Here is a 23,622-nt window from a genome sequence, read left to right on the forward strand (position 1 = left end):
TGCCAGCCTCTGCGCTGTCGTCAGATCTCAAGCCTTGAAGAATGGCTTCGCTTGTCCCCCAGACCCCATATTGATCTTCCTGGGGACAATCAATAGCTCCAATATGTCAGCTCTCAAGTGGCATGACAATAAATTACCCTGCCATTAAGCACACAAGGGTGGCAGCCTCCACCTCTCCATTAGTGGGGCATTAGGCCTCGCATGACATTTCTCTGTGTGCTTTGAGATAAGGAAAGCTCAGGTGTTGGCTGATGTCCTGGGGAGGGGCACGGGGCCAGCCCGGGGGCGGGGGGATGGGCCAGCCGAGTCTTGCATAGAGCAAGTTAGGGATCGACTTCAGAGGAGAGTATGAGGAAAGCAGGGCAACTGCAGGGGGTTCCCAGATTTTGAAATCCTCCCTGGATGGAGTTGGGGGTGGTGGTGGGAGATGGGCATCTCTACCAGGTTGCTGGAACCACTGGGACCCACCACCATGGGCCAGGTACCTTAATGTGGCAAGCATTCATCCCTCATGAGTGGAGGCCCGACGTCCACAACCGAGGCGCAGCTCCAGGGGAGATCACTGGTTCCCAGCCCACTCTCCTCACCCCTGCACTGGCCAGGACCCCCAGTGCCTCTCAACCTGCTGCCTCAGCCCATCAGCTGAGCTTCTGCCTATCGTCATGACAGGTCACTGCCTGCTCTTCTGGAAAGGATGCCTGCCATTGGGTCACACGCCCACTATGCCCGAAGGCTAACCGATGGCATCTGCCAAGCACCTTTCCACGTTAAGTGTGGTGTTGCCTGGGGTGGGCACCCTGCCACCAGGGTGTCCACCTAGGGCCTTCTTTTCTGTCCCTTGTTCAAGATACCCTGACCTAGATGAGCACACTGGCTGTGAGTACTGTGGCTATCCTGGGAAGCTTGTGTTCAGCTGCCCTACAACATCTCAACCAGCCACATGAAGGCCTCGCCTACAGGTAGTGGGGTGTCCCTGGTCTCTGCTGGTGTAACAAGGGTTCTGTGGGGCTCTGGGGTGGAGCAGGTGGGGCGGGACTTGGTGGGAAGGAACCAGGCAAACAGGTGTCCATGTGGACACAGCGGCTCTGGGCGGGGCCCTGGGCTGGGTTCCTGGCTCAGGAAGACTCACAGATGTGGCTGTGCTCAAAACCTGCAGAGACTCTGAGAGGACTGGGAGCGAGAAAGAACCACTGGGCAGATGCTTCCTCCAGAAAGCAGAGTGGCTCCAGGCCACAATGTGTCTGGTGTGTTGACTTAGTGGCAGAGACCCCAGGACAGGTCATGGCTTGGTGGATGGGGTTCATCCAGGACCACCTGGCTGCACACAAAGCAGTGGACACCCAATGGTCAGCTCAGGATGGCAGGCAGGCTCAGGAGCTGCCTTCGGGAAGAACCTGACTGGGCCATCCCCAGGAGAAGGATCAAGGGCCGGTGTCCAGACCTCAGCTAGTCGTCCTTAGCATGGGTGTGGGTTCCTCTCTAAGACTCTGGGGCCCAAGAAATGACATTTGTCTCGTGTGTGTGTGTGTGTGTGTGAGAGAGAGAGAGACAGAGACAGAGACAGAGAATACTGGGGCTTGGACTCATGAATTCAAGCTGTTTGAAGTTTTTTGCTCCAACACCTCTGATGCCTCTAGGACTCTAGGAGTCCAATTCCATTTCTCCCCAGCCAGGTAATTAAGAGGCAGACTAGTAAGATGCAGTCACAAGTTGATTGAAAATGAAAGGGAGCTGAGGGGCAGGCTCTGTCTTGAGCACCGTCCCGAGGCTGGCACTCTACCACCTGAGCCACAGCGCCACTCTGGCTTTTTCTGTTCGTGGGGTTCTGAGGAGATATATAGTTATAGATATATTTTCTTTTCTTTTTTGGCCGGTCTCGGGGTTTGAACTCTGGCCTGAGCGCTGTCCCTGAGCTCTTCAGCTCAAGGCTACCGCCCTACCCCTGGAGTCCCAGTGCCACTTCCCGTTTTCTGGAGGTTAACGGGAGAGGGGAGGCTCAGGTCCTTCTGGGCCCAGGCTGGCTTTGAACCCTGATCTTCAGAGCCCAGCCCTCACCCCATACTTTGATGGGCTGTGGTGACCGTACTTGGGGAGGAAAGGAAGCCCTGGCCCGCCGGCGCCGTCCGCTGTCCTTCCTCCAGGCGCAGGTCACTCGGGGTGATGTGCGGTGGGAACTCCTTCGGGTGGCTGCAACCCCGACTTCCCGGGCCCCGACCCGGAGCTTCGGCCCTCCAGGGGTCGGGAGAACTACATTTCCCGGCATGCAGTGCGCCCCTCCGGGGGGGGCGCGCAGCGACGGAAAAGCTCCTAGCGGAAGTGCGTCATGTCCGCGGCGCCACCGAGCTCACGTTCTGTCGTCGTGAGCGCCGGCCTGGGCCGACGCCGTGTCCGCTTTTGTGCGACGGAAGTGACGCGCTACGCCGAGCGCCGAGCCGAGGTCGCGATGAGCGGAGCGGCGTGGAGTGTCCCCGCGAGCGGGTGAGGCCGGGCGGCCTCGGCGGGCGCGGCCGCGGGCTCGGACGCGGGCGGAGGCTCACCGCTCGCTCGCTCTCTCTCTCTCTCGCAGGGCCGTGCGGGCGCTGCGGCGTGTGGGCGGGGCTCGGGCGCTGCACCCGCCGCCCCGGCCTCGGGCCCCGGCGGACGGGGACCAAGACCCCAGCCGCCCCTTCCCGTTTTCCCCCAGCCCGGCCACCCCGTCCCGCTGGACGGTGCTGCACTCGTTGGGAAAGCAGCAGAAGCGCTCCGGGTGGAAAGCGCTGCCCTTCGGCTTGTCCCTTTCGGTGCTGGTCGGCTGGTGCTACCTGAGCGGGGAGCGCGGCTCGGACCAGTGTGGGGGGAGGGTGCTGGGCGAGGAGACGCCGGCGCCCAGGGATGGGGCCGCGGAGCTCCAGACCCCGGCCGCCTGCGTGGTCAGAAGCTGACAGGGCGTGGCGGGAAGCCGGCCGCCGCCCTGGCTCCGAAGGTCGTCCCTCCTGCGCTTTCCACCCCGAAGGACTCGTCGCCGAGGGACGCGCAGGCTCGGCAGAAAGGCCGGACCGGGTTATGTCCCAGATTCCAGACCCGTACAAGTCTGTGCCACACTGCATCCCGTCGGATTTGGGGTCTTTGTGTGTCCGCCGCTGTTCTCCCGACGCAAGTTGCCCAATGCCATTTCGGAGGTCTTTGGCTTTTTGAGACACTATAAGTAGCAGTAACGTTAAAGTTTATAACGCAACGCAACGTGTGTAGCTAGTACCTGTGGATGTTAGTCGTACATACTAACGTCTGTCAGGTTAAGGTGATTCCTTCTTCCTCTCCTGTAATTAAAAAGAAAAGGATGTCACAAACCACCTTTTAAAATCTCGTTTTTCTTCCTTAAAATAGGGACTGGGTACTGACGGCTCACACTGTAATCCTACTAAGGAAGCTGAGATCTAAGGATCCCAGTTTGAAGTCGGCCCTGATAGGAAAATCTGAGGGACTCATATCCAGTGGAGCCAGCAGAAACCTGGATCTCAAGTGATTGAGTACCATCCTTGAGCAAACAGCCAAGGGCGTGTGCAAGGCTCGAGTTCAACCCCAGGATGGGCACAACAGTAAAAATAAACCGTGGAATATATTACTAAATGGTGTTGAAAATGACACCAGAATACCAGAGAGTGGCGCTGTGGCACAAAGTGATAGAGCACTAGCCTTGAGCTGAAGAACTCGGGGACAGTGCCTAGGCCTGGAGTTCAAGCCCATGACAGGAAAGAAAAAAAAAAAAAAGCAAAGCCAACAGGCCTTATCTCTGTACATAAGTCTATTTGCATCTCCTATTTTTTAGGTCAGTGTTCCTAGAAATGGACTACATATCCCTCTGATGTTTGGGGGCGTCTGCGCCCAGACCGCCTGCCCTCAAGCCTTCCTCAGGTCCCTGGCATTACAGGCTCAGAGTAAAACCTGGTAACATCCATCTTCCAATGTTAGGGGAATTTTGTTCCGAACTTGAAATGCTTTAGGTTAGGCCCCGTTTTTGTTTCGTGTGCCGGTGTCTTGGAGACGGGGCGTGTGGAGCTCTGCCTCGCCCGAACTCCTCTAGGAGCAGCCTCGCCCACGCCCCCCCCCCCCCCCGGGCTCTCTCTGGAGCCAGGCCCCGCGCCCGTGCCCCCCCTCCCGGCTCCCTGGCGGCCCGATGGCCCCCCGCTCCCTGTGGCCTCGGTGCCCAGCCTCCCGCGTCGGCTTTGAGAAGCATCTGGACTGGGAAGCGGTTCGCCCGTGGCTGGCTCGATTCAGACGGCGGGGGGTGGGGGCGGGGGCGGGGGCGGGGGCCGGGGCGGGGGCGTGGCCCGGGGTGGGGGGGCGGCCTTCTCCGCAGCCTCATCGCAGACCTCCGGCTCTTCGCGGCCGGGTGCGCGCGGGCGCGGGCGCGCGCGCGTCCCCGCGCCGGCCGGGGCGGGGGGCGGGGCGCCGGCGGGGGCGGGGCGGCGCGGCGGGGGGCGCGGGGGGCTCCGCGCGGGGGGGGGGGAGATCCGGGGGCGGGGGCGGCGCATGCGCGCTGCATTGTTTTGACTGAAAATGCCGTCGGTTTCGAAAGCCGCGGCGGCGCTGAGCGGGTCCCCCCCGCAGACCGAGAAGCCGACCCACTACAGGTCAGCGCCCGCCCGCGCCGCCGCCCGCCCGCCCGTCCCGGCCGGCGCCTCTCCCGGGACCGGAGGCCGCGCCCGGGGGTGGGCGCCGGGCTCCCGGGCTGGGGCTGGGGCTGGAGGCCGGGCCTGGCGCCCGCGGCCGAGGGCCGAGCCGGGGGTGGGGCGGAGCGCCGGGGGCGGGGCGGGCGCGGCCCTCGGCCGGTGTCCGGGCCCCGCGGGGGGATGCCGGCCCCTCCCCGCCGTCCGTCCGTCCGTCCGTCCGTCCGTCCCCCCGGGCCGCCCCGCCCACCCGGCCGCGTTGGTCCCGCAGGTATCTGAAGGAGTTCAGGACGGAGCAGTGCGCGCTGTTTGTGCAGCACCGGTGCAGCCAGCACCGGCCGTTCACCTGCTTCCACTGGCATTTCCTGAATCAGCGTCGGCGCAGACCGCTCCGCAGGCGCGACGGCACCTTCAACTACAGCCCCGACGTGTACTGCGCCAAGTACGACGAGGCCTCGGGCCTGTGCCCGGACGGCGACGGGTGAGTGCGCCCGCGCCCGGACCCCGCCCGGCTCGGCGCGTCCTCCTTCCCGGTGGTGTCTGGGCGGCCCAGCTGGCGGGGGCCGAGCCTGAGCCACCCCGTGCGGCCTGCGGCCTCGCGCCGGCTCCCCGGACGGCCCCGGCCCGCGGCCCCAGCGTCAGCCTTTCAGAGTGTGTGTGTGCGCGTGCGCGCGCCTTGGAAGATGCTGGAAGGTGTCCTCTCTTGCTGTTTATATGTCACTCTCCACATTTCAGAGGTCCAGTCTTGACGTTGTGCTGTCCGCTCTTGTGAACGGGTTATGAATAATGGCCTTATTTTGAAGTAGTTCAGGTCATTGGAGAGAAGAGTCTCGGGAACTTTGAACCCTCGGATCTCGGCCTCCTCTGGGTACCTAGGCTGAGGGCCCTGAGCGCTGGCTCTCTTTATGTTACTTAGTTACTGTTAATCCTGGGCCTGGATACTGTGAGCTTCATTTGCTCAACGAGTACCGTGTGACCTGGGACGTTCTTATTATCTCGGGGAGGTTTGTAGGGGAATGCCCGGTGGTTAATAACTGCTCCTCCTGTAGCTGGAGGCCTCAGTGTGAAACAATGTAGCCACCTCCACTTTTACGCTAAGGTGGTGGTCTCGTAGAGTTCAGATCCTCCAGGTGTGTCTTCAGAAGCTCTTCCAGGCCTCGGCTCTAATGGCGATGGTCTCACCTGGAGCTGGTCTGCTGGTCTGCGGGGCAGTGTAGACGAGCAGCTGGGCCTGTCTCCGTCTGGTGATGGTTCTGAGGCAGTAGAAGAAAGTACCTGCTAACAGCTGTTTGGCTTCCAGAGCATGGACGTGGTTACTGGCTCCTCCCGCTGGGTGGCATGTGTCCTCCTGGCTGGGATGAAGACTGTTGCAGTCCCAGGTCAGGGGCTTGAATTCCGTGCCTGGGTGCTGCTCTTTGTGCTCAGAGCCACAGCACCACTTCTGGATTTCTGGTGGTTCATTGGAGATGAGTCTCAAACGCCCGGATGACAGCCACCCTCGGCACCTGGCTGGCGGCCGTCTTTAGTAACAACTAAAGATGCTGTCGTGCAGACCGGTTCATCAGTGGGCGTGGGGTACTTGAGGGCTCTGTTCTGATGCATCCCCTGTGCCTGTGCGTGCACGCACACACCTAGGGAGAAAGGAGCACGGAGTCTTCTCCAGCCCTTGGGGCTGCGTTGGCTGCTGCCTCCTGCCCAGGAGAGGATTGCTGTTAGTTCCACTCGTGTGTATTTTGGTTCATGTAGAGTTGCCAGGAAATTGTGAACAGGTAGTTCCTTTCAGCAAAGAATGAGGTCTTTGAATTCACTGGTGTGTGTGCGCGCGCACAGCTTGGGCGTTGTACTTTCGCTTTTTCAGTCAAGGCTGGTGCTTTACCACTTAAACCACTACTCCACTTTCAGCTTTTTTTTTCTTCTTTTCAGTCCTGGGCTTGAACTCAGGGCCTGAGCACTGGCCTTGGACTTTCTCAAGGCTAGAGCTCTACCACTTGAGCCTCAGCACCACTTCTGGCTTTTTTCTGTATAGGTGGTACTGAGGAGTGGAACCTGGGTCTTCGTGCATGCTAGGCAAGCCCTCCGCCACCAGGTCAGGCCCCGCTGTGACAGTTTTCTGGAGTGGGTCCTGAGCTCAGGGCCTCAGGGGACGGTGGGCAGCCTTCGCACCTTTTCCGCGGTGCCCGGCTCCGCCCCCTTCCCGTCCTCAGGGTCAGTTCTAACCGTGGACACTCTGCTGTTTCTATGGGCACCCCCGCACGCCCCTTGCCCACTTTCCCTAGAGCCCCTTTCCCCGCCCCCCACCGGCCCGGATTCCCTCCCTTCACCCTCCCCGTCCCAGCCCTGGGCTGGGCTCCCATTGGCCCTCTCAGGCCTCTTGGCCCCCGTAGGAATCAGTCTAGGGCCCAGCAAGGCGCTGACCAGGGTCCAATTTCTGTGTGTGCCCACCTGTGTGTGCCCACCTGTGCGGTGCCCATCTGTGTGCGCCCGCCTGTGTGGTGCCCGTCTGTGTGTGCCCGCCTGTGCGGTGCCCGTCTGTGTGTGCCCGCCTGTGTGGTGCCCGCCTTTGTGTGCCTGCCTGTGCGGTGCCCGCAGGCACACGCACCTGAGAGCGCAGGAAGAGTTCTGGGCTCGGGCGAGGAGGCCAGGACCACGCATCCTCAGCAGGCACAGGTCCGGACGCCTTTGGGGCCCACTTTCTCCTGGGTCCCTGGGCGTATCTTGCCTGCTGGCACCCTCCCCACCCGCAGGGCCGCCTGTTAGGACAACTGCCGCATTGGTTTTGAGCCCTGGCTGTCCCTGGCAGGTGTCCCCCACGCCAAGGCCCCATCATTTAATGTACCGGCATGCCACTCCCTCAGATCACTCTGCTGTGGGGCTCTGGCCCGGGCCTGCTCCCTCCCCCACTTCCTGGGGCCCCACATTTCCCAGGATGCTGGATGAGTGGCTTCTAGAGCCTCCCCTGACAATGACCTGTCAGAAAAAGGCATTCTTGCACACAGGGCATGAGCACAGTTTAGGAAATTTATTAAGGATGTTGGAGGCCAGGGGCCAGGAGTTTGGCCTAGTGGTTAAAGTGCTTGCCTAGCACGCACGAAGACCTGGGTTCGATTCCTCGGTACCACATACATAGAAAAAAAAAGCCAGAAATGGTGCTGAGGCTCAGTTGGTAGAGCTCTAGCCTTGAGAAAGTCCAAGGACAGTGCTCAGGCCCTGAGTCCAAGCCCCAGGACTGGCAAAAAAAAAAAAAAAATGTTGGAGGCCAGCGGGGCACGTAGCCTAGTGGTAGAGTGAGCTCCTTTCATGCAGGAACTTCTGGGTTCGACTCCTCAGTACTACATACACAGAAAAAGCCAGAAGTGGCGCTGTGGCTCAGGTGGCAGAGTACAAATCTTGAGCAAAAATTGTCCAAGAACAGTGCCCAGGCCCTGAGTTCAAGCCCCAGGACTGGAAAAAAAAAATCGTCGAGGGCCGGGAATTTGGCCCAGTGGTAGAGAGCTTGTCTAGCATGCAGGAAGACCTGGGTTCAGTTCCTCATTACCACATATGTAGGAAAAGGCAGGAAGTGGTGCTGAGGCTCAAGTGGTAGAGCTCTAGCCTTGAGAAAGTCCAAGAACCCGAGTTCAAGCCCAGAACTGGCAAAAAAAAAAAAAAAAAAGTTGGAAGCATGGATACATGAAGCCAGTGGGGTTTTGTTTTTCCCTGCTATATACAACAGGGATATTTGGTCTCCATCCTTAGGCAAGGGTCCCACAGTAGGAGTGCTCGTTTAGTATTATCTTTCCAGCCAGAGCAGACCTCTGCTGCCTCGGCACGGGTGGGGTGGGCAGGGGAGCTCAGGGTTGGCCCCCATCTGAGAGAATCCGAGAGAAGACACCTGTTCCCCTGCCTCCCAGGTGCCCCTACCTGCATCGCACGACCGGGGACACCGAGCGCAAGTACCACCTACGCTATTACAAGACTGGCACATGCATCCACGAGACGGATGCGCGGGGCCACTGCGTGAAGAACGGGCTGCACTGTGCCTTTGCACACGGCCCCCTGGACCTGCGGCCACCTGTGTGTGATGTCAGGTGAGTGTGCGGTTTCCAAGTCACGCTTCCGAGCCCTGACTTGCTGAGCCCCAGTGGGGGGTGCTCTCTCCCTCTTGAGGGCTGTGGCTGTGTATCCTAGCCTGGCCTCAGACTGCAGATCCTGCTGCCTGAGCTTTATGAAGGCTGGGATTGCGGGGCTGTGCCACCACACCAGGCCCCACGTCTCATTCTAATGAGAAAACTACCCATTGATCCTAACTGGCTCTTTCCTCCCTGAGTCCCTCTGTCTCCCCACGGGGCCAGACAAGTGCAGGTATACCCAGGTGCGAGCCTGTCTTGACAGACCTCGCTGGGACTGGATGAGAACTGCCATCCCCATCAGGGCCGTGTGGTGTCCAGGCCACCACCAGTGTCTGCACCCGGGTTCCGCTTCCCCCTCCCTGCCCAGGGCTGTGACTGCTGTGTTCTTGCAGGGAGCTGCAGGCTCAGGAAGCCGTGCAGAACGGCCAGCTTGGCGGAGGGGATGGTGTGTCCGATCTGCAGCCCGGGGTGTTGGCCAGCCAGGCCATGATTGAGAAGACCCTGGGCGAGGACCCCCGCTGGCAAGGTGAGGCAGTGGGCAGTGCCCTGGAGACTGTGCTGCATTTCATACTAGCTGTAGTGTCTGGGGTGATGGGACTTCGGCCCCACACCGACCCCCAGCGTCCCATCCCCGAGCCTCCTGAGCGCACTGGCCGGTTCTACCTCCCCTCAGGCCTCAGTCTGTGTGCACTGCTCAGGCTGGCAGCTCCCTGGCCCCAGGAGGCTGGCAGGCTCCTGGCATAGTGGTGGTGATCAAGGAGGGTTTGGGGTTTTTGTAGGTGGAGAGTACCCACAAAATCCACCTTGTTCGAGCGAAGAGCTCAGCGGCAGGTAGAACGTTTGCGTGTGGTGCAGCCACCACCTCTGCTGAGTTCCCGAACTTTCCCACCAGCCCAGATGGAAACCCCATGAGCGCAGCCCGCACCTACCCCAGCCCCTCTCCACTTGCTCGCGTCTGTCTGTCGCTTCCTGCCGGTGCGTCTCTGGGTAGTGACGTAAGAGCCGTCCACTCAGTCCCGAGGCTGCACCTGTGGCTCTCGGCCCAGTGCCGTGCTCGGGGTCCGCCTGGGCGTGGAGAACGCAGTAAGGCAAGCGCGGGCTCCATGGTGCCAGCTCTCTTGTGGAGATGACAGTGTTGCTGACTTTGTACGTAGGGTGGTCTTGAGCCGTGGCCCTCCCGATCTCTAGCTTCTGAGTAGCCCGGGAGCAAGGAGGGAGCAACTATGCCCTGCTTGAGCTCGGAGCCTGAGCACTGTCCTTGGGCTTTCTCAGAGCTCTACCACTTGAGCCACAGCACCAGTTCTGGGCTTTCTATACGTGTGGTACCGAGGAATGGAACCCAGGTCTTCGTGCATGCCAGGCAAGCACTCTGCCACGAGGCCACGCTCCCGGCCCCCTGGCCTTAATTTTTATTCCTTCAAAAGGAAATCCCATCCCCCTTCCTTGTGCTCCGCACCACCTCTGCCACAGTTGCAGTGTCTGGGCCTCCCGCTCCTCCACATCTCACCCACGTGGCCTCTGCTGTGTGTAGCACCCCCGGGGGCTGGAAGACCCCGGCGTGTCAGCAGCGTGGTCACTCATCGCGAGTAGGTGCGGGCCTCGAGGACCACACATCTGGCCCTGGGATGTGGCGCCAGGCCTTTACCTCTCTGTGTTACAGACGCCAACTTCGTACTGGGCAGCTACAAGACCGAGCAGTGTCCAAAACCACCGCGTCTGTGCCGCCAGGGGTACGCGTGCCCACACTACCACAACAGCCGGGACCGCCGGCGCCAGCCCGGGAGGTTCCAGTACCGGTGAGTCCTGTGGCCGCCAGGCCCCCCGGGCAGGGGCTCTGCTGTGCGCCCGGTGCCTGTTGCAGCCCACAGCCCGGCCGCTCCCACCCACCCGGCTCGCAGTGCCGCACAGCATGGACGCCGGCTCCTGCCCCCTCGTCCCCCAGCGGGCGTGGGCCCTGTGGTGTGGGCAGCCCTTGAGCGTCCTCTGGGGTGTCCCGTCCCCAGGTCTGCACCGTGCCCCAGCGTGAAGCTTGGTGATGAGTGGGGCGAACCCTCCCGCTGCGACGGCGGTGACGGCTGTCAGTACTGCCACTCGCGCACTGAGCAGCAGTTCCACCCCGAGGTAGGCCCCCCGGACTCAGCCCGGAGGGAGAAGGTGGGGTCCCCATCTGCCCAGACCCTGAGAAGCCACCGTGTCACTGTGTGGTCCCTTTCCCACCAGCCTGGCCCCAGCGTGTCTGGGGGACGCCAGACCGTGATGGTGGGGGGAGAGACTTCCTGGGCTTTGCTTGGTGACGCCGGGGACGGTGTGCCGTGCCCCTTGGGGCTTAGACGGAGGACGGCCTTCGCGGCATGCTGGGAGGGAAGGTGCGTTTTGGCTCTGTTTCTGTGGCTCCAGGCCTTGGTGGCTGTGCTCTGCCGTGCTGGGGCCCAGGCCCCGTGGAGGCATGGCCCTGCCTCGTGAGGCTCCCAGACCCCGCACGGGGCTTGGCCACCTCCCTCTCCTGGTTTGGAGCTGGCATCTCTCCTCTCAGCAGCCCAGCGCCAATCCAGCCTTAACCTTTGATTTTTCCTTCCCAGATCTACAAGTCTACAAAGTGCAATGACATGCGTCAGACCGGCTTCTGCCCTCGGGGCCCCTTCTGTGCCTTCGCGCACGTGGAGAGTGAGTGGACGGCGCCCTTCCTTTGTGCCTGGGCTGCGCACCCCTCCCTTTGCGGGGACCGTGGCGGGTCATTTCAGGTCATCCCAAGCAGGCCTTGAGAACGGGGCAGCAGGCCCTTGACACCACGGCCCCAGTGTGGTGGACCCCAGGGATAGGCAGTCTGTCTGCCCAACCTGGGGAGACACCAGAGTCCCTAGAAGTAAGGCCTGCCCCAGGGAGGAGCCTACATGGCTGCACACACTCAGGGGCTTCCCCCTGCCCCTGCCCCCTGCCTGAGTTCCAGGGTTTGGGACTCTAGTAATGATTATTTAGTCGGACACGGGGCTTGAACCCTGGGCCTGGGTGCTGTCCCTGAGTTCTTCAGCCCAAGGCTACCGCCCTATCCCCTGAGCCACAGCAACACTTCCCAGTTTTCTGGTGGTTAATTCGAGATGAGTGTCATGAACTTTTGTGCCCGGGCTGGCTTTGAACCTTGATCCTCAGATCTCAGCCTCCTGAGTAGCCAGGATGACAGGTGTGAGCCACTAGCACCCAGCCATTCAATTTTTAAGACTTTTTTTTATGCCGTGCCCTTGAACTCAAGGCCTGGGCACTGTCGTTGGGCTTCCTCAAGCTTGTGCTCTACCACTTGAGCCACAGCACCACTTCCAGCTTTTTCTGTGTATGTGGTACCGAGGAATGAAATCCAGGGCTTCATGAATGCTAGGCGAGCTCTCTACACTGGGCCACATTCTCAGCCGCATGCTCAATTTTTATTTTCTGTTGTCTTTATTTTGTGCCTGTCTTGGAAGAACTTGAACTCAGGGCCTGGGTGCTGTCGTTCAACTTTTTAGCTCAAGGCTGATGCTCTACCACTAGAGCCGCAGCTCCCCTTCTGACTTGTTGCTGGCTAGTGGACAGAAGAGTCTCATGGACCTTCTTGTCTGGGCTGGCTTTGAACCATGATCCTCAGAGCGCAGCTGGGATTCCAGGTGAGAGACACAGGCACACAGGCACATGACCCAACCTTTTTTTTTTTTTTTGGTATAGAGGGGGGTTTGAACCCGGGGCTTTGTGCTTGTTAAGCAGGTACTCTACCACTTGAGACATGTTAAATGTGGACTTGGGGTATTGAAATGCAAGGCATGCATCCAGAGACCTCATGGCGTCCTTGGCTTGCCACTGTCCTGTGGGAGGGTCACTGCCCCAAGACCAGCATGTGCTCGGAGCCCTAACTCACCAGGGTCTGAGCTCCAGTGTGTGTCACCAGCTGGTGGCCCTCCGTGCCCACTGCTCCCCTTTCTTGGCAGAGAGCCTCGGCCTGGGGAACGACTGGGGCTGCCGAGACCTCACTAGCAGCAGCGCCCTGGCCCATGGCAGCCAGCCTGGAAACGTAAGTGGCCGCCTCCCGCTTCCCACACCAGCCACAGAGAAGGGGGTGGCGCCTGCTGGTGGGGGGATGCCTGTCGACAGTCCAGAAGCACCCCAGCCGGGTTCTCACCTGGGCTGGAGCAGGAGAGCTGCTGTTTTGCTGGCCTGGCAGTGCCGTGTCCCCTTCAGAGGCCTCAGGGGCGGAGGTCATCACCAAGTGTCATGGCCTCGTGTGACATTCCTATTCTCGTCACCAGCACACTGGGCTTTGGCCGGGCCCTGCCTGTGTGAGGTGTGCACACAGGCGGCTTCTCACACTCCTCTGGAAAGCCGTGGCGGTCACGTTGCTGTCAGCTGGTGCACCGGGCTCCTCCGTGGGGACCATGGGGGTAAAATTCTGTGGACAGAGTTGTAGCTGAGTTTCCAAACTGGAACCAACACGGTTGTTTGTTTCTGGGTCCAGTAACGGGAGCATTCCTGGATGGGGGTGCTCAGGTGCTGCAGGCATGATCGTGCCCTCAGCTGAGGGACCTCGGGGCCAGCAGGCAGGCCTTCGGGTCGCCACACGGCTCTGCCCAGGCGCGTCCCGGTCCCTCTGCGGTTCCCAGGGCAGGCTAGGCTCTGTGGCTGTGAAGATGGGGGCTCCTATGGCTTGGACGCACAGCTTCTCCACACGGGGCCCTATGTTAGGGCAGTGCCCCATCAGGCCCGAGTGGGTGCTGAGGCAACTTGGGGTTCTGCCTCCACTGTGGATCTAGGCAAGGCACCCCTCAACAAGGCCATCTCAGCCCTGCTGGAGCTCTTCAGGCCACGGGGGCTGTGCGGGTGTGGGGTTCAGCGCTCACTCCCTGTCACCAGTCAGCGTCTGTAAGGGGATGGAGAGAAAGGAAGCAGTAGAATGCCTTCACTGTTGTGTGACACCCCAAGAATCAGTATTTTCCTGCAGAGCACCCATGAGTGACGGTTGTAATCCTAGCTACTCAGGAGGATTCCCAGTTCGGGGCCAGATCTGTTAGAAAAGTTCTGTCTCCCGAATAACCAGCAAAAGAAAGAAGTCTTATATGACGAGCAGAGCATAGGCTGTGTGTTTTGTCAGCTGACCCGTGCTGTTCGCAGCCTGAGCAGGTTTTCTGTTGCAGGCCAAGTGGAGAGACACATCCTCCGAAGGCAGCCAGAAGTCCAGCCAGCCCGACAGCAAGCAGGTAGGATCCTAGGGCAGGTCAGGGCTGAGGGGGCCTGAATACATGGCTCTTCTCTTAGCTCTTGGCTCATCTGGTTAATACTTTTTTTTTTCCCCTAAAAGTACCTTTTCACTTATATCCAAGTGTTTCATTGTCTAAAATATCGTGTCACGCATAGGAAACAACAAACCATATGTCTCTATAGCTCCCCTCTGGAAGCTCAGGGTTCAGAGCCCCGCCGTCTCATCAGCTGTTTCAGCATCAGGTGTAGGGCCGAGGTGTGGGGTGGTGTGAGGTGGAGGAGAGGCCAGGCGGAGCTGGGGTGGGGTGAGACTCCCTGGGCCTGGCATCCGGAAGCTGCTTCCTGGGTGGACTCAGCTCTGCCCGGGGCTGCAGGGCTGCAGGCAGCTGTGGGGAGCTGGCCCGCGCACGGCGATCGGAGCCGCCCACCCACCCCCAGGGTGCTCGCTCACGTTGCTCGTGTTTTTGAACAGAGCCACCTCGCTGTGTTTGCCGTGGTTCACCCGCTAGCTCCCAGCGTAAGCTCCAGCCTGGCGTCCAGCCTGGCGTCCAGCGCTGGCTCGGGCAGCTCCTCCCCCACCGCGCCACCTGCCCTCCCCACACGCTCGCTCCTGCCGGACCCTGCTGGCAACACTGTGGAAGCCGTCCTGGGTGAGTGGCACTGTCTCCGCAGTCGGCGCTCCTCTGCCGCCAGCCAGATGCCCACTTCCTGTACAGACCCGTGTCTGGGCAGCAGCGCAGAGGCTCAGGGCCTGGGGCTCAGCCACACAGGCCCGCACAGAGCCAGTGTGTCTTCTGGAAAATAGGGAGGCTAAAGGGAAATGAACCCAGCAAGTGTGCTGTCCAAAAAGGAGGGGGGGCAGAGCCAGTGCCTGCCCGCCACCCACCGTGGGTTGGGTGGCAGTGCGTTGAGGGGAGAGGCCTCCCTCTGGCGGTCTTGGCTACCAGCTTTGGGAAGGTTTTGGTGGCTGAAGGTCTGAGGACTGTCGGATGGAGCCAGGCTGGGTTGGGCCGTCGGGTCTGCCACAGCTAGAGTCTATGTGGGGGTTTCCCCTGCCCTTTAACATGTGATTTCAGGCCGGCCTAGTCTGTCGCTGGCACATTCTACCTTGGGCATGAATTTCCAGGAGATAAATGTATGTGCACAGGTATGATACATGTGTATCATATCTATGTATATGGCGGTGTGCTGTATAAATGTGTATTACACACGTGTGAATATGTCTAGTACTTACATGCTGTATTATGTCCTGTTTCCTAGGTTTTTCGCTAGAGTGGGGTTGACCCACTCCCTTGCCTCGCATGGTTTGTTGTGGTGGTGGTCGTGGGTCTTGGCCCGGGGGGCTGGGCGCCGCCCCTGAGCTCCTCAGCTCAAGGCTCCCGCCCTCCCCCTGGAGCCACAGCTCCCCTGGTTTTATTGGTGGTTAACGGGAGATGAGAGCTGTCAGGTCTTCAGTGCCGGGCTGGCTTTGAACCGCCGTCCTCACGCGGAGTCTGTTGTGGGTCCTGAAGTGAGGTCTGGCCCTGGGCACCGTCAGCTGCTGGGCCATGAAACCGAGAAACCGAACCGGGTGCCCGGCCTGTGCCAGGGCGGGGCGGCGGGGGGCGGGGCCTCTGGGCGGGGCGGCTGGGGGCGGGGCCTCCGTGCTGGGCCAGGGCAGGCCGCGTGCTGGGGGCGGGGTCTCCATGCTGGGCGGGGCGGCCGGGGGCGGGGCCTCCGTGCGGGGCGGGGCGGCCGGGGGCGGGGCCTCCGTGCGGGGCCTGGGCAGGCCGTGTGCGGGGGGCGGGGCCTCCGTGCTGGGCGGGGCGGCCGGGGGCGGGGCCTCCGTGCTGGGCCGGGGCAGGCCGCGTGCTGGGGGCGGGGTCTCCATGCGGGGCTGGGCGGCCGGGGGCGGGGCCTCCATGCCTGACTGGGCCAGGACAGGCGGTGTGCCCGGGGCGGGGCCGGGGGCGGGGCCTCCGTGCGGGGCGGGGCGGCCAGGGGCGGGGTCTCCATGCCGGACTGGGCCAGGGCAGGCCGTGTGCCCGGGGCGGGGCCGGGGGTGGGGCGGGGCGGCGTGGCCGCAGGCCGGGGGCGGAGCGCGGGCCGGGTTTGAATCCGCGGCTGAAGCGCGTGGGGCCGGGGCCGCCGTGAGTCAGCATTGCGGGCGGCGGCGATGGCGGCGCGGTGATCCGGGGCGCGCGCCGCGGGTCGTCGTGACTCCGGGCGCAGCGTTCCCGCGTGGGTGAGTGGGGGCCGGGCAGTCGTGGTCGTCGGGCTGTGCCGCGGGGGGCCGGGCGGGCGCGTGAGCTTGAGTGTGAGGCGTGCACAGTGATGGGGGGCGGCCGGGACCCATGTGTCCCCGCCATGCCCCCACGGGTGCCCCTCGCGCCCCCTCCGGGCCCCCCCCACGTGTCCTCCCCCGTGTCCCCCCCGTGTCCCCCCCGTGTCCCCACCATGTGCCCCCCACGGGTGCCCCCGCGTCCCCCCCACGTCCCCCCGCCACGTCCCCCCCGCCACGTCCCCCCCGTGTCCCCCCCGTGTGCCCCCCACGGGTGCCCCCGCGTCCCCCCCACGGGTGCCCCCGCGTCCCTCCCCGTGTGCCCCGCGGTGTCCCCCGCCATGCCCCTCCTCCGTGTCCCCCGCGGGGGGCCCCCTCCCCCTCCCCCTCCCCCTCCCTCTCCAGCTCGTTGGCCTCGTCTCTTGGTCCGGCTGCAGGGCTGGGCCGCAGCCCAGCGCTCTTGGATTTTGGATTTCCCCGTTGGGTTTTTTCCTGTGTTTCCCCCGCTCCCTCCGTCCTGGGCCTTGGCCTGGCCATGTCGGGTGAGGAGGATGGGGCGCTCTGGGTCCTCGGCCCCTGCTCACCCCCGCCTGGCCACGGGCCTGACTCCTCCCTGTGAACCCGGCTGCTGAGTCACCGCACCTGGCTGTGTCACCTGTCCAGGAGGCTCGGGTCTCCTCCCCTCACCTGGCTGTGTCACCTGTCCAGGAGGCTCGGGTCTCCTCCTCTCACCTGGCTGTGTCACCCGTCCAGGAGGCGCGGGTCTCCTCCCCCCTCACCTGGCTGTGTCACCCGTCCAGGAGGCGCGGGTCTCCTCCCCCCTCACCTGGCTGTGTCACCCGTCCAGGAGGCGCGGGTCTCCTCCCCCCTCACCTGGCTGTGTCACCCGTCCAGGAGGCGCGGGTCTCCTCCCCCCTCACCTGGCTGTGTCACCCGTCCAGGAGGCGCGGGTCTCCTCCCCCCTCACCTGGCTGTGTCACCCGTCCAGGAGGCGCGGGTCTCCTCCCCCCTCACCTGGCTGTGTCACCCGTCCAGGAGGCGCGGGTCTCCTCTCCCCTCACCTGGCTGTGTCACCCGTCCAGGAGGCGCGGGTCTCTTCCCCTCACCTGGCTGTGTCACCCGTCCAAGAGGCACGGGTCTCCTCTCCCCTCACCTGGCTGTCATCCGTCTAGGAGGCTTGGGTCTCTTCCCCTCACCTGGCTGTGTCACCCGTCCAGGAGGCGCGGGTCTCCTCTCCCCTCACCTGGCTGTGTCACCCGTCCAGGAGGAGCGGGTCTCCTCCCCTCACCTGGCTGTGTCAGCCGTCCAGGAGGCGCGGGTCTCCTCCCCCCTCACCTGGCTGTGTCACCCGTCCAGGAGGCGCGGGTCTCCTCCCCCCTCACCTGGCTGTGTCACCTGTCCAGGAGGAGCGGGTCTCCTCCCCTCACCTGGCTGTGTCAGCCGTCCAGGAGGCGCAGGTCTCGTCTCCTCTCCAGGCTCCTTTGTTCCTGCCCCAGTTCTCCCAGCGTTTCTGGACGTTTGCCCGTGTAAGGCATGGGCCTCCTGTACCTGCTTCACAGGATCTGAGCACCAGGCCTGCCGCCTGCCTAGGCCATGTCCAGGGTAGGACACGTGCTTAGCGCGGACTGTCAGGGTTTTGTCCCAGCCACCCACTCCTCCACCCTGCTCACGGGCATCCTGTGGGCTGACAATCCAGGATCAGAGCTGTTTCTGCTCAGTAGAAGCCATGGAGGGACCCTCACCCCGGGCTGAGGGGTCAGGCTGGGTGGAGGAGGCCGTGAAGGCTGGCGTGAGGGAGGAAGGGGCATTCGGTGAGTGGTGTGCCGGGAAGGAAGCCCGGAAGGTGTGGCCGCTGCAGAAGCCGCCGGGAAGGGTGTGGACCCGCCACAGGTGTGAGAAGTGTGGGAATGCAGAGGTGCGGGCCCAGGTGGGTGCTATGACCAAGATGCTGGGGGAGACGGATGGGGTGGAGGTGGGGGGGGGCGGCCTGGCCTGGTGTGGTGAGGGCTCACAGTGGGGCCCTGTGTCTGGTGTGTGTTAGTCAATTTTTTTTTCCCCCTAGTCCTGGGCTTGAGCTCAGGGCCTGTCCCTGAATTTTCTCAAGCCTAGGGCTCTGCCACTTGAGCCACAGCACCACTTCTGGCTTTTTTCTATGTACGGGGCACTGAAGAATCGAATCCAGGTCTCTGTGCTTGCTAGTCAAGCACTCTACCACTAGGCCACACTCCTGGCCCTTGATTTTGGTTTTTTAGGGTGATGTAAACTACTTGTGAACTGGAGTACTCATGTAGGTCCATCTAATGAGCCAGTTAATGTATTAGAGTTACCTATGGGACTGTAGATGGTTCCTGAAGCCTATGCAGGCTTCTGTTTTACAGGGCTTTCAGTGTGCAGCGTAACTGATGGAAGCTTGCCTTAGAGTGCCACCTAGCGTGCGACTTCAGAGGCCACTCCAGACTCAAAGGCCAGGCAGTCACAAAATTAAAGTCGGGGCAGGGATTGTTTCGTTTGTTGTTTTGTTGGTCCTGGGGCCTGAACTCAGGGCCTGGACACTGCTCCTGAGCTTTTATTCAAGGCCTGCACTCGACTGTTTGATCCACAACGCCACTTGGCGTTTTTTTTCTGCATCTGTGGTGCTGAGGAATGGAGCCCAAGGCTTCGTGCATGGGTGCGAGGCCAGCACTCTGCCGCCTTCTGGCCTGGATGTGTGTGGATGTACTCTCAGACCTTTCACTTATCCAGAGCTTTGCGGGCCTCAGAAAACAGTGCCTGTGGGAGGCTCGTCTTGTTGGCAGTCTGGTATGTGGGGCCTCTGGATGACATCTCACTGTAGCTGGGCCTGGTGTCGGGGAAGGCTGAGGCTTCTGGGTAGGTCTCATTGTTTTCCCCAGAGATGTCTATGAAGTCCTAAGCCACTGCTGAGTGTGGAGAAAAGGCCTGTGCTGCTGTCACCTGTTGCATCATGACGCCTTTGGAGTGGGCATGCGTGGAGCACAGGCTGCAGGTGACGGACGCAGACTGGTGCCGCCGGGCACTACCAAGCTGCCTTGACTCGGAGTATCCCACAGTCCTGGCCCGGGCCACTCTCCACTCCAGCCACCATGTGTGTTGTCCTCTGCAGTGAGACATGCAGGCCTGGGCCCAAGCAGCGCTGGGCTGGGCGCTGGGACTGCGGGAAGTGTGGTGGCTCTGGCATCCCCACACCGGGCACCTCTGCGAGAGGGCTGCAGGGGCTCCAGTAGGAGCTGTTGCCAACCTGCATGGGAGGATCTGACCAGAGTACCCGGTCCCAGCACCCTTGGCAAGGGCTGTGAGGTGGGGATGAGGGTGGGGAGCCTGCGCCCTTGGAGGCCTGTGGCATCAGAGTAGGTCTCAGGGCCTGCAGTTCATTGACTTGGTTAATTTCTAACAGACAGCAGTAGGACCCGGCGTGCCTCTGCGGGAGGGTGGGGAGGATCCCGGGCCTGAGCCTGGCCGCTCGCGTGCTGGAATAGCTGGGGTGGAAGGCTATGCCGTGTCTCCGGCAATCCTCCAGGCCCTAGTGGGCTTGGGCTTGCCCTTTTTGGTGCAGGCTGGGTACAGGCTGAGTGGGTCGTGGGAATGTGGGTTGTTCTCACAGGTTCTGCCTTGGACCTTCGTCTTAGTGACATAGACATCGCATCCCTAGAGAAAGACCTGGAAGAGCAGGGAAGTCGTGACTCTGGACTGACAGGTGAGTGCTGAACTCGGCTGCTTCCCCCTTCTTTTTGGCCGGACCAGTGTTTGGATTCAGGCCGTTAGGCTTGGCAGACCCTGCCACTTGAGCCACATTTCCAGTCCTCCTCAGATCTGAAACCCCTTCAGAGGCCTCAAAAGCTGTCGGGGACCTCAGCAAGATATGGCCCAAATGTCACATCACTGGGCTGCAAAGCCGGGGGCAGAGGAAGTGCTGCTGTTCCACCTGCTGGTCCAGTCCCTCCGTTGCCCTCTGAGCTGTCCTCTGCCCCGAGAGTCCCCAGGGCGCAGCTCCTGTGGCTCACAGGGTGGTGTTCCTGAAACATATCCCTCAGTTCAGAGGTCGAGGAGTCCCACCTGGGTCTGGCCTCACATCCCCGCCCCCCACACCAAATCGAGATGCGGCCCAGAGCAGGGAAAGGAGACAGCCCCGGAAGCCATGGGAAGACAGCACCGGGGTGCATCTTCAGCTTCTTCTGAGGGTTAGATAGGGGGCCCCGGGGGAAGGGGTGAGAAAGACGCACAGCTCCACAGCCCTAGTCCATTTCAGGGGAAGTGACCATTTTGCCACCAGAACAGAAGAGGAACAGATTGCCTGCAGGGTAGTCTGCCCTCTCCTGGACTTCTGGCTGATTTCTTTGAGAAGAAGGCATCGCTTGCTTGAAGGGCAGTCTGCGCTCTGTCACTAGTACTTCCTCGGTTCCCCCGGAGACCAGGGCGACTGCAGGAGGAATAGTGCAGAGCCCAGGGACAGTGCAGAGGGACGCCGGGCATCCCGTTGGCAGCCTCTCCCTTGTCTCACAGGTCCTTTCCTTTGTCCAGGTTCCAGGCCACTGGCAGGCTCGGTCCCTGTCACCATCCCAGGTCCCTTGCCCCGCTCGCCATCCTTGCACTCGTCTTCGTCCCTGTCCACCTCTCCACTCAGCTCCCTCTCTCAGTCCCTCTCTGGGCCTCTGGTCTCCTCAGCCATGACGCCCCCACAGCAGCCACCACTGCCGCTGCGGTCGGAGTCGACCCCACTGGGCTCTGCAGCCTCATCCTACAGCTCCTTAGGTGAGTGCTCACTGCCTTCCCCTCCTCTGGGGTCTCCCCCCTGGCCAGGCCTCTTCCCCAGAGGCCTCACCAGTTCTTCCTGGGCAAGGCAGCCCAGCTGGAGCCTGGCGTGGAGGCACAGCAACTGTGCAGGCCACAGAGGGACAAACAGCTGTGGGCCTGACTGGGGGAGGCAGTTCACGTAATGTGTCACGCTGTAGAATGTGCACACATTGTGCTAGGGGTTTCGTTGTGGCCCTTCCCACCACTGTCATTGTATTCCTCTTATCCCAACCTCATTTCCTGCCAGCCTCATTCTATTCCTCCTTATCCTGTCTCAAAACATCTCAACGGAGCCGGGCATGGTGGCTCAGTCTGTCATCCTAGCTACTCAGGAGCTTCAGTGTCGCATTTCCACACACCCCAATGAAACCCCAACCATGGTCACTTCCGTTCTCCCTCTCCACTTACCAGTCCCCAACGGGGAAGCCGTCACCCGTGTCATCCGCATGTAGGACATATGTCATTATTTCATCACGACTGCCCCACTTTACTGTCACGTGGCTTTCTGTGACATTGCTTATGCCATCTCCATACAGAATGTGCTTTCAAACGCTGTTTCCACCTGTGCTGCCGCAGGCTTGAACGGTGTCCCTGGGAGCATCTGGGACTTTGTTTCTTCTCCCAGCCCATCCCCTGTCCTGAACCCTGGCACCACAGCCCCATCCAGCGCAAGTCCCGGCAGCGCCGAGCTGGCCCTGGTCAGGCGGCAGCTGGAGGAGGCCAAGAGGAAGATCCGGAGGTGGGAAGAGTCCTGGCGGCAGGTGAAGCAGGTGAGTGAGTGGGCAGCCCGCGCATGGGCGGGCACTTGCCCGCCCTCCCGCCCGCCCTTCCTCCTTCCCTCCCTCCCTCCCTCCCTCTTGAATGAGCCCCCTTGGATTTCAGGCCTGTGACGCATGGCAGCGAGAGGCTCAGGAGGCCAAGGAGCGGGCCCGGGTGGCCGACAGTGACCGCCAGCTGGCCTTGCAGCGGAAGGAAGAGGTGGAGGCCCAGGTGAAGCAGCTACAGGAGGAGATAGAGGGCCTGGGCCTGCTGTCCTCTCTGCCCAGGGACATGGGCAGCATCCCGCTGCCCCGGCTGCACTCCCTGCAGAGCCAGCTGCGCCTGGGGCTGGAGGCCGTCGACGGGGTGAGTCCTGGCTGGGGGGCCCTCCTCCGGGCAGTGTCTCCCTGGGCCTCTGGACACTGCAGCCTTTGGGGCCTCCATGAGGTGACGGCCCAAGACCTGAACACCTTCCACCCTGCTTTTCCTACCAAGCCGTCCTGCCGGAACCTCAGGGTCCCCTGTCAGCTTCCCCTCCCCAGTGTGGCCATGGTGGCTGTGCCTCAGGCCTCCCAGCATCTAGTTGGATGCTGCTCCCCCCCCCCCCCCCCCCGCCTTCTGCCTTCCCACTAAGCCCTGCCCCCCACGCCCTCCCACAGGTAATTTACCAGCTCCGTGCCAAGCACTGCCTGGCCTGCCAGGAGCAGCAGGCACCCGACCCGGTCCTGAGTGACTCGTGTGCAACTGCAGCACCCGAGGGCCGGAGCCCATGGTGACTGGAGCCTGCTTCTCATGGGCGCTCACGAGACCAGAGCACGGCTGCTCGCCCTCCCCCCCCAGGGGGGGGCCCCCGCCATCAGGACCTGAGTTTCTGCCAGCTGTCTGCTCAGCAGCCTTGCATCTTCTTGACCACGTCCTGCGGGTGGTTTCGAGGTAGTCTCAAGACCCCTCTGCCTGTTTCCAGGGGCCTGACACCCCGAGTCTGGGCAGTGTCGTTGGTACGTGCCAGTCCTGGCTCTGGGAGGCCAGGCCTCCTCAAAGCACTTTCTACACCGAGGAATTTTAGACGTTGTAAGTTGTGTAAGCTGCTTTCTAAGTTCATGTTTTTAATATGCATAACATGAAGCTTTATGTGTGTACTGTGAACTTGAAGTTTCCTAATGGTCTATTGTTAATTCATAGTATGGTAAATAGACTTCGTATTCTGAAACTACTTATGAAGGGAGCATTTATCTAGTAGCCAGGAAGATTTAGGATTTTTACCTTTTCAAATTAAGTGCAAACAAATAGTATTTATAAGCAGAATGATTATTGAAAGACACGTTTTAGATGTTTTGATTTTTATGAGAGGAACTCATTTCCTACAGTGCACGTGCACCCAGGTAGTTGTTTCTATTCTAGTGTTGTAAGACAATACTGAGCAATCTGCACGCATCACGTGACCCGTGGCCACCTTTTTTAAGTGCCTGTGCCTTGCGTCAGAAATGAAGTGACTCATTGGGCTTTGTTTTCTCCTGTGAAGACAATGAGATGCTAACGGAAGCTGCCACAGAACCAGATTCGTGTTCGAGGTCTGGGCCAGTCGCTGATGGCTCAGATCCAGCGGGCAGTGGTGGGGTCTCCAGCTGATGGAGACGTTGGTGCAGTGTGCCGGCAGCCAGGGCAGCGACCTGCCCGAGGCCTTCCGCACAGACGTGCTGAGGCGGAGGCTGGGCCCGGCTGGTCGGCCCCTGGGGCTTTGCCAAAGACCTTTAATAGCATTTTTTAAGTGCAAAGTGACTAGGTAAACATTTTTATCAATGACCAAACTAGAATGTATTTA

At 61.4% G+C, this 23,622-nt stretch overlaps 2 protein-coding genes across 2 annotated transcripts; both read left to right on the forward strand.

Moving 5' to 3' along the window:
- The first annotated feature begins 2,379 nt into the window (after positions 1-2,379).
- Positions 2,380-3,326, forward strand: Uqcc4 (ubiquinol-cytochrome c reductase complex assembly factor 4). The gene is made up of 2 exons (XM_090324749.1): positions 2,380-2,478; positions 2,567-3,326. Exons 1-2 carry the CDS (start codon positions 2,444-2,446, stop codon positions 2,919-2,921), a joined length of 390 nt encoding a protein of 129 aa, XP_090180875.1. The 5' UTR covers positions 2,380-2,443; the 3' UTR covers positions 2,922-3,326.
- Positions 3,327-4,536: 1,210 nt separating this feature from the next.
- Unkl (unk like zinc finger) lies at positions 4,537-23,458 on the forward strand. Its single transcript, XM_090324889.1, has 15 exons — positions 4,537-4,610; positions 4,918-5,127; positions 8,537-8,713; positions 9,148-9,281; positions 10,416-10,551; positions 10,759-10,876; positions 11,335-11,419; positions 12,709-12,791; positions 13,909-13,971; positions 14,445-14,622; positions 19,852-19,944; positions 20,769-20,999; positions 21,618-21,811; positions 21,924-22,166; positions 22,460-23,458. Exons 1-15 carry the CDS (start codon positions 4,537-4,539, stop codon positions 22,574-22,576), a joined length of 2,136 nt encoding a protein of 711 aa, XP_090181015.1. The 3' UTR covers positions 22,577-23,458.
- The last annotated feature ends 164 nt before the right edge of the window (positions 23,459-23,622 follow it).

The sequence above is a fragment of the Megascapheus bottae genome, chromosome 36 (assembly GCF_031878675.1).
Source record: "Megascapheus bottae isolate mThoBot1 chromosome 36, mThoBot2.hap1, whole genome shotgun sequence".
Classification (NCBI taxonomy): domain Eukaryota; kingdom Metazoa; phylum Chordata; class Mammalia; order Rodentia; family Geomyidae; genus Megascapheus; species Megascapheus bottae.